This window comes from Hordeum vulgare, chromosome 5H, assembly GCF_904849725.1.
Source record: "Hordeum vulgare subsp. vulgare chromosome 5H, MorexV3_pseudomolecules_assembly, whole genome shotgun sequence".
Classification (NCBI taxonomy): Eukaryota; Viridiplantae; Streptophyta; class Magnoliopsida; order Poales; family Poaceae; genus Hordeum; species Hordeum vulgare.
Window position 1 is genome coordinate 68,745,078 of NC_058522.1, and position 10,649 is coordinate 68,755,726.

The 10,649-nt window shown below is 43.4% G+C and overlaps 1 protein-coding gene across 1 annotated transcript in view; it reads right to left on the bottom strand.

Annotated features, from left to right (window-relative positions):
- LOC123396339 (ATP-dependent RNA helicase HAS1-like) overlaps window positions 1–9,528 on the bottom strand; it is a 31,701-nt gene extending 22,173 nt beyond the window's left edge. The window contains exon 1 of the mRNA XM_045091296.1: window positions 9,379–9,528. Within this exon, the coding sequence (XP_044947231.1) occupies window positions 9,379–9,528 (150 nt within the window). The remainder of the gene's footprint in view (window positions 1–9,378) is intronic.
- Between the last annotated feature and the right edge of the window lie 1,121 nt (window positions 9,529–10,649).

Sequence of the window (10,649 nt, forward strand, 5' to 3'; positions counted from 1 at the left end):
GGCCCCTTTAGCTTGAGCGGTAGCTATTTGAAGGTATGGAGGTTATCTCTGTTGGCCATATGTATGTGGAGAAGGAAATTTTCTATCCACACTGTTGGGTCTGTTGTACCATCATATGTTTCTATATTGATGGGCTTAAAGTCGCCTGGGATTGATGTTCCAATATCCTTTCTGTGAAATAGATTGAGTGGGCTAGACCTCAGGACCGAATGGTGTCTTATTGGAGGTCGGGCGGAATTGTTCATAGGTGTGATCTCGGGTGCGGCCGTTCCTTCCTAACTATGTGTGGTAGTCATCGAGCCCAGCGGGCGTACATCCTCTTCAACCGTAAATGGACAAACAAGGTGTTCACTTTGCCTCGATATGATGTTGAATGTCCTGGGTGTCTACGTGAACCATGGAGTCTTTGCCATATTAGCAGGGCGCCGACCGGGTATTGAAGTTGTCCTGCACTGGCCTATCTCGGCCTCTAGGGGGTCGGTTAGACTCATCGGCGGTTAATTTTCTATCCAACTCCGGTAGGAGACGCCTGCATGGGTAGAGTTTTAGCGCGTTATGGCGTCAGTACTCGAGGTCCTGTTCGGCTAAGAGTACTTCATACTACTTATCATTTAGCGCATCTGCATTTGCCTGCAGCTGCTGCTGCTTGAGTATCATGCTCCGAGCGGTGGTGATGAGGCACCACGAGAAGATCACTTGTTCTAGGGGGTCTTCTAGGACAATAAAGTCCTTTGTGCCTAGGCTCTTCTCCTTCTCAGACTCCGGCATGTAATTGTCGTTAGCCCCTTTAAACAGTTCGTCGGGATCTAAGTCCTTGGGCTTTACTTCAGGATCGCCGTATTGTACTAGGGAGGCTTGAGGATCATTCCCATGTTATTAGCGTCGTCGGTCATTGCCTCGCCATCCTTGGCAATGGCGTTGTCCTCCCCATTGCTTCATCTTTGGTGTCTCCACCGACATTTAGGAGGGCATTTGGGGGTGTCTACCATGTACATATGTGGATGTCACGGTCCACTTGCCACTATTTATAGGGGGCGAAGTGTGTTCTTCAGGGCCATCGGCATCTTCATCCATGTCCGTGGCCTCATCGTAGTCTAGCATGCGAGTTAAGTCGTCTACCGTGGCGACTAGGTGGGTGGTGGGTGGGATGTAAATTTCACGATCGTCGGCTTTAAGTCTAATCTTGTCGTAAATCAAAGTTGAGATAGACATATTCTGGATGCGATCGAGCATCTCTCTAAGGTGATCCAACTCTTCGGAGTTCATAACTTGGATATAGGAAGGGCTGGCTTGAAGTATTCCCGGAATATAGTTTGGGGTTGGTTCAAGATCCAATATGGCTTTGGAGCTTGGGGTTGGGCCCAAGCCTGGGTTGAGGCTTGAGGGTCATCGTCCCGCGTCACTACATCTGGGACCTCTGACATCACCGAGGTCGTTGGCCTGACCTCTTAGAAAGGAACCAGTTTCGGAGTCGATCCTCCGGTGCCAAACAATCCCTCCACCGGGATGGGTGTCCATCGTGACAAGACGAGTCCTCCATCGGAATTCATAGTGTATTCCAGGCCTCCGAAGGTAATGATCTGATCCGAGGCATAGTTCTCGACTGGGGCCAAATGGCTAGTCGAGTCGACACAAAACATCATGCTGTCGTACAGAAAGAGTTGGTCAGGGACGAAGATGCTCTCATAGCCAATGTCGTAGGAGATCTGTAGATGAGCCATCGACCCTTCTGTTGATCTAATAGCGGACCTCTCAGTGAAAGCACCACTGTCGGTGTGGAAACCGATAGACCCTGGAATAGGGGTCCCGAGTTGTGGATCTCAAATCATTGGTAATAGGAGCAAAAGAGACAACGTTTACCCAGGTTCAGGCCCTCTTGATGGAAGTAAGACCCTATGCCCTGCTCTTGTTTATATTGATGGAGAAGTATCGAGTACATAGTTTATCTACCTCGAGATTATGAGATGTGTTCTAACTCTAGAGCTAGGTGAGTAATGTTGTGTTCGAGTCCTTTTTACGGGTGAAACCCCACGCCTTATATACATGCCAGGTAGGGTAACTAAGGTTACAAGGTGAAAGCACAATTGCTCCCTAGGGTAGTCTTGATAATTGATCACAACATATGCATCATTGGACTAATATGTTTTCCAAGTATATTTCTATAAAAGTTCAAGAGATGCTAGGGCTTAAGGTTTATGCGGAGATGCCCCTAGATGCAAGAAACGAATAATGTTGGCTCCAGTTTCAAGCTAGAAGACTTTTCATTTTATATTTTCGAGAAATCACTTTTGAGTCCATAGGAAAGCCAATACTATTAAAAGAGGGTCAGGTAGTAAAATGAAGAAATTGCTCAAATGCTCAAAGTTAGCCACCAAAACACTCGGTCATTTTTCCACATATCCACTCTGTCAAGATCCACACACTCAAATTTTAATCTCACGAACATTTCCATATCGGACACACCGAGTTTGACTTCAGACACAAACCCTAGCCATTCCCACCAAATCGGTGGAACCGAAACCAAGCTGGTGCTACCGAGTTCAGTGTGACCAACATTCTGTTGCCAAGATACACAAAATTGGAATTTTGGAGTTTGAGTATCGGTGCCATCGAGTTTGGCCATCTGACCATTAGTCACCTTTTCGGTGCCACCGAGTTTCATATATCGGTCTCACCAAGATCCAAAAGTTCACACCTTTAGTGATAATCAGTACCACCGATTTCTTAACGTCGGTGTCACTGAGTTTCCCCTTTTGTGTGTAACGGTTGGCTTTTGGCTACTTGCTATATATACCCGTTCCCCCACCTCTCATTCGAGGGAGAAGCACTCAGAACACACACACTTCATTGCAAGATCCATTTTCTGAGAGAGAACCACCTACTCATGTGTTGAGACCAAGATATTGCAATCCAATCATTTGAGACTTGATCTCTAGCCTCCCCAAACTGCTTTCCACCAAACCAAACTCTCCTACCCATGCATATTCCATGGGAGAGTGATTTGTGTTGAGGAGACTATCTTTAGAAGCACAAGAGCAAGGAGTTCATTGATCTACCACATCTATTACCTTTTGGAGGCTGGAGCCTCCTAGATTGGTTAGGTGGAGCTTGGGAGCCTCCTACTTCGTGTTTGGAGTTGAACCAAGATGTTTGTAAGGGCAAGGAGATCGTCTATTTCGTGAAGATCTACCATGAGTAAGGCTAGTCCTCCATCAACGGAACCCGTGGTGCAATAGACAAGGCCGCTTCTTTGTGGACCCTCCATTGGCGAAGCCCTCCGTGGATTCTCCCACCCGTTACCCTCCGTAGGTTGAAGTCTCCACTAACATGGACTTCCGATAGCGCCACCTATCGGAACCATGCCAAAAATCGGCGTGTCGACCTCATGCGTTTGAACTCCCTACCTTACTCCTCTACTTCACACTTGCATGTTTTACTTTCCGCTGCTACACTATTAGAACTGCATGTGTAGGGTGTACTTGACTTGTTATAACTACCGTAGCTACCTCTCAATTAAAATTGGGAAAAGGCAAAAAAATTATCTCCTCAAGTAGTCTAATCACCCCCTCTAGACATACTTTCGATCCTACAAGTGGTATTAGAGCATTGGTCTCCATTTCATTGGTTTAACAACCTAGGAGAGTATGGCATCCAGTGAGGGAAATTATCATCGTAGAGGTCCATATTTTGATGGCACTAATTTTGCTAGTTGGAAGCATAAAATGAGAATGCATATTCTTGGCTTTAATCCTCATGTTTGGGTAGTTATTCGTGTAGGTGTCGAGAGGTAACTTCTTTGGAGAAGGCCATGAACCAGATCGTGATGCGACAGCCGATGAACTGAAGATGTTACAACTTAATGCTTAAGCCTGCGACATAATCATCAACTGCCTATGCCTCGATGAATTGAAAAAAATCAGTCGCCTTGAGAATGCAAAAGAAATTTGGGATACTTTGGTTGATATGCACGAAGTTACTGATTCTGTGAGACAATCTAAGTTCGATGTGCTTCAAAGTCAACTTGACAAGTTCAAGATAAAGGATGGTGAAGATGTCGCTGAAATGTACTCTAGGCTAGCTCTCATCACCAATGATATTGCCGACTTAGGAAGAAAAGAGATGACCGACAAATTCATCATTAAGAAGATACTTAGATCTCTCGATGGAAAGTATGACACAGTGTGCAGATTGATCCAAATGATGCTAAATTACAAAGATCTCAAGCCAACTAAAGTCATTGGTAGGATTATTTCTCATGAGATATCACTCAAGGACAAAGACGAGCTGCACAAGCAGTCAAGCGGTGCTTATAAAGCTTCATGTGATGCTCCCTCTACATCAAAAAAAATCTTGTCACTGATGAAGAGATAAGCCTCATGATTAGAAAATTCAACAAGTTCTATAAGAGTAGAGGCAAAGAGAGAAGCTCAAGCTCGAGATATGATGAGAAGCGTTCGTCCAGCCGTGGCTGAAACTGCTACAATTGTGGGAAACCCAGACACTACTCCAATGAGTTCTCGGCTGCCTACAAAAGAAGAGAAGAGTCACCTCGAAGTAGAAACTCAACAGATGAGTCACCTCGCAGAGAGATAAGGAGTAGAGAAGATCACTATGAACGAAGAAACCCACGGAGAGGAAAGGAATCACAGAAGAAGGACAAATACACCAAGATCAGTTCAAGAAGAAGACATAAAGCTCATGTTAGTGTATGGGTGTGTGGCTCCCAGTCTGATCATCACTCCGAGAGAAGCCATCACTCCAACTCCGACTATAGTTAAGAAGAAGGTGCTGCCGGCAATGCACTTATTTCCACCAACTCCTACGACTTACTTGATTCGCGAAATGAGGAATTCAGAAACTCCTTCATGGCTAAAGGCCCCAAGGTATCGCATCCCGAGTATCTTGATTTTAATAGTGATGAGGATGACTTGATAAGAGAAGATGACTTATTTCTTGATAAAACTAGTGATTGCACTGAAAATGAACTTGCTAATTATCATACTAGTCAAGAGAGATCGAATGATGATGATAAGAAAGAAATTGAATGACTAACTCAAGAATTAAAAACTCTAAGTTAGGTCGAGATACTACTCTAGAAGATCATAGAGAACTTGCGAGAACCCATGAGAAGCTCGAGATACTATTCTAGAAGATCATAGACAACTTTGAGCAAGAGCATGAGTTCTTAAAAGCGATCAATGATGATCTTCAAAAGAAGAGTTCTTATTATCTAGCCAAACGATTACTCTTGTCTAACTTTGTTCCACAAGTTAAACCTAGGAACACTAGTAACAAGGGCAAGAAGTTTCTTCATCTAGTAACAACAATACTAAAGCTAAATCAAATAATGTTGTTGCTAGTAGTTCTATTGATTCCACTAACGTTTCTCTTAGCCAAGTTACACTTGAGCAAGAAAATGATCTTTTGAAAGGGATTATAGAGAGAGGTGTCTTCAAGTGCCTTGACGGGAGTAAACAATTCGAGCAAATTGTGTGCAAGCAAGGACGACATCGGAAGAAACAAGGTGTTGGCTACTTCAGTGTCAACAGAGATGATTGGGAAAAAGGTCCATATCCCACTCCTTAGTTTGTTTCCCAAGAGGAGAAGTGTGATCCCACACCTCCCAAAGGAACAAGCTCACAAGATGGACTTCTACCACAAGACCACAAAAGCAAGGGAAAGCTTGAAGATGACATTGGCCCATTTGCAGAAGAACCCCAAATCAAGGTCAAGTGGGTTCCCAAGGACACTACTATCTCTACCTCAACTAGTGCTACCACAACTCCAAGGATTCCAGTCAATTTGGTGTGGAACCCCAAGAGGAAGAACTAGGAAAGTTCTCGAGGGGGTGACTCCGCCAATGAAATTCACTCTTATTCATTTTGGGAAGAACTATTCGCAATCAACCTCAACCATATGCATTAGTTCAAGGAGTCACACATTCCCTCCATGTCCATAGATATTCTTGCATATGTTCTGTTGCTTTGGGACTAACCCATGTAGGTGAGAAGAGTACGAAAACAACAAGCATTGCTCCCAACTCAAGATGATCTTCATCAACATTGAGCATCCACCACTACTTCACCTACTTGAAGTCTTCTATGACAAAACCCAAGGTTAGTTGATCCCTCTTAGTGGGGATGTCATATCAAGGGGGAGATTTACTCTAAGACTTGAGTATAAGCATCTCCTAAGGATATGAACACATTAATTCTTATGTAAAAGTGGTAACCCCACGTGTGCTTAACGATGAGTCTGACCTATGATCAAGTATTCTTACTTGGCTTCTATGTCAATATACCCATATATAGATGACTTTGTCATCACCCAAGTGCTTGATAGCTGCTAGGATGTTTGTGCATGTTCACCATATTTTAGCTATCATTCTTATTGTGTGAGCATGTTGATCTGCATGTGTTTGATCATTTGAGGACATCCAATTGTTGTTCTTTGGTTCTTGATTTATCTTCTGCCAATTGGATGAACAAGAATGCCTAGGACCCTCCTCTAGCTATCTATGCTATCTCATCTCATGTTCTATTCATGCTTCATCAAAAAACTTGAACAAGCACTTGTCGATCCCTCTATGTGAAGGTGCACTCGGAGTTCCGTATCGTCAATGGATGACCTTCAAAACCTCTCTATGAATGAACTCATTGAAACCAACTTCACAAACTTCGTTCCACCGAATTCGAGAGTTGATCTAGGTTTTCCATCTCGGTATCATAGGAATCACAAACTCGGTTCCATCGAGTTTCCCTGTCAACGGACACTAGAGGAACTCTGTGACACTGATTTTGTAATCTCGATGGCACTGACAGCGGATGGGTATACATTCCAGCGGATCAAACCTTTGATTTCCAGTCATCAAAGTCATTCTATACCAAACCCTACGCTGTCCATTGGACCCCTGGTCGTTGCCTTGACCACCTGAGCATCTCCGCCACTGGGAATCGCCGCCACCGACGGATTCTTCACCCCCATCTCCATCGTAGCCGGACCGTCACCAAGTTAGGGTACGGATCCGCCCCTATCTTTGCACCTCCCCTGATCTAACTCCTACGCAATAGATACTTTTTATTCTAGCCACCATGTGTAACCTCTCCATTCCATCTAACTCGTAGATTAGAGAACTAGGAAGTTTTTAGGGTTAACTATCCGCATACGCCATCTCGGTGCCTCTGATTTGCAAAACGCGGTGCTACCGAATTTGAACCTAGGTTTACTGAGAATGAACTCAGTGAGACCGAGTTGTCATTTTCGGTTCCACCGAAATGATGACCAAGTTTCTGTTAAGGAGTTCATGTGTCTCGGTGACTCCGAAAGTTCAAACTCGGTTCCACCGATATGTGTTCTACAGAAATTTAAAACTAAGCATTTCTCTGTTCAAATTTTCAAAAACATCTGAATTTTGTGATGCTCATCCCTTCTGTCTTTCCTACATTTACTTCACAGGTTTTGCTATTTGCTGCTGAGTTTCTGCTTGTCTGTTAGATATGTGTGGTTTAGAAGATAGTGAAAATGACTTTAGAGAGAAGAGCGTAGAGATGGACTCAAGCACTAGTCCAGAGGAGTCTGACTCTGACCTTGGATCCTACGTCTCCCATGGTTTGCCCAAGGTAGCAACCAGGCAGAGGAAGAAGCTGAATTCTGATGAAGAGGACTCAGACTTTGTGTCGGAGGAAACTTCAGATCCTCCAAGGAAGGCTATGAGGAAGGTAACTATTACCCCTGCTGATCTGAGAGCGCCTGAATATGCCAGGAAGAGCACATCATAGACCAATGATGTACGTGCCAAGAAGACTGGTGTGAAGAGGCCAAAGAAGAGAATTGTTCACCTTGTTGGGAGAAGGACTTAAATGTATGAAGACCGTGAACAGCTATTGAGGAAGAAGCTCCTGAGGAGATCCCAGTTCCTCCCAAGAATAAGAAGTTGATGGTTGATGCTATGAAATCTGCTCCTAAGCCTCCTGCCAAAGCAAAGTAGGCTGTAGCTCCCAGAAGGACTACCAAGGACATACTTGTAGCCGCCAAGAACAAAGGTCGTGCATCCAGTGCCCCTGCTGCAGAGGAGGTAGAAGATGAGAATGCACCAATTCTCAGGAAGCTCAGACCAACCGTGCCTATTTGCAATGTTGTTCATCCAACAGCATAAGATATGATGAAGAGGAAGGATGTCAGATTAAGAAAGTGGAGAGCTAATGATCCATATGCTGTCAGGAGAAGAACTGTTGTTGATCCAAGGTTTCACACCAAGGAACAACATGATTTTTATGAGACTGTCTTGTTTGATAAGAGTCCTATTGTCAGTGATATGAGGTATGTCGACTGGGCATAAATCAAGGAAAATGAGAATTTCTTTCCCCATGTCCAAGAAAATTTCACGCTAGTGAACATTCACAAGTTCGTTGGCAAAGAGATGACCCCATGGAATGACGAGCTGATCATGCAATTCTATGCAATTGTTCATTTATGTGGAGATGGTTCTTTGGTCTCGATGACTGATGGTCACAAGTATGAAGCCACAATTGATGAATGGGCTACTATCATTGGTGCCACCAAGCAGGAAAATTGAGATGTTAATGTGTACTCAGAAGCAAAGCAGAGTCACAACGCAATGGCCAATTTGTACAAGACAATTCCACACAAGTACTTGGCTAGTCACGGGATGGGTTATGTGTACTTTATGCAAGCAGGAATTCCTACAACAAATACTATTCTGAGACACACCTTGATGCCTAAATAAGGTGATGAAAAGATGATCAGAGGATATTCCATCAACCTACTGCACCTTTTAGACACCCATACCAGATTCAGAGTGATGGATTTGATAGTCGAGACTATCCGCAGGACTGCGGCGGATTAGAAGAGATCATGTGGATATGCTCCTTTCATTCAAATGCTAATGAATGCCAAGCTAGGCAAGCATGCATATCTACTTGATCGTCCACATCTACATCTTCAGCCCGAGTTTGAAGACAATGAAGTGGTAATGGACGACAATGATCCCAACTCAGCTGCAGCAAGAATGACAGTAGAGGCAACATAAGATGAGGCTTCTAGAAATAGGCACCACCAGTTCCACAACTCAGAACTCAAGCCGAGAAAATGGCATTTCTAGTTAGGATTATCCAAGACATGGAGAAGAACATCCACGAGATATTGCAAAGTCAGAAAAGCCTTGAGAGAGTCATGGAAACTAAGTTTCATGACATGGATGTGAAGGTTACTGAGTTGACCACTATAGTCAAACAGCTTCAACATGAAGTTGACTTAGTGATCTCCCATGCTCAGATGATGAAGATGATGATGATGAGGAAGAGTCTCCTCCTACTACTACTACTGAATTCAGCACAATGCATAGGTTACCTAATGTACCTGCTCAGGAGACCGGACAGACATCTTCAGCACAAGCTTCAGCACCTTCAGCACCAACTCCAGCTCAAGAACCTCCAGTATCATCTCCTCTAACTCCAGGACACTCCGCAGAAGCCTTCGTGTACGCTCTTCTATCGACTCCGTCATCATCTTCCCAGAGAGACGAGTAGTTCTATACTTTTGAACTTTTTGGTAACTTGTTGCCAAAGGCGGAGAAATGTATAGATCATAGACTTTGAGAGAGAGAGAGTTTTTGACCTTATTTTCTTTTATTTGTTTTTAAGAACTTTGGCCTTTTGGATGTCTTTATCCTATCTGTGTGTTTGATCATACACTTTACCTGTTTGATGCTACGATATTATGTTTTAGCTATCTTTGTGATGATCATTCACTTATCTTGTGGGTGTCATGTGCATTGCTATTCATTCTTATCTTGTATGCACACGACCAAGATGTATGTGACATGGAAGAGTCACCCATGATTCTAATCGATTGTGCACTTGCATTCAAACGCAAATTTTACATAATGCCCAAATTTAGGGGGGGCTCTTGCTTTTTACATACTTCTCAAAGTGTCGATGCTAATCATTGATTATATCTATCGTCGAAACTTTGATCTATATGTTGTCATCAATTACCAAAAAGAGGGAGATTGAAAGGATAATTTCTCCCTTGGCTGGTTTTGATAATTGATCGCAACATATGCATCATTGGACTATTGTGTTTTCCAAGTATATTTCAGAAAAGTTCAAAAGATCTTATGGCTTAAGGTTTATGTGGAGATGCCCCTGGATGAAAGAAAGGAACAATGTTGGCTCAAGCTTCAAGCTAGAAGACTCTTCATTTTATATTTGTGAGAAATCACTTTTGAGTCCATTGGAAAGCCAATACTATTAAAAGGGGGTGAGGTAGTAAAATGAACTGATTGCTCAAATGCTCAAAGTTAGCCACCAAAACACTGAGTCATTTTTCCACATATCCACTCTATCAAGATCCAAATACACAAATTCGTTGTCACCAACATTTCCATATCATACACACCGAGTTTGACTTCAGACAGAAACCCTAGCCATTCCCACCAAATCGATGCAACCGAAACCATGCGGTGCTACGAGTTCAGTGTGACCAACATTATGTTGCCAAGATACAAAAAATCAGAATTTCCGAGTTTGAGTATCGGTGCCACCGAGTTTGGCCATCTGACCGTTAGTCACTTTTTTGGTGCCACTGAGTTTCATATATCGGTCTCACCAAGATTCAAAAGTTCACAC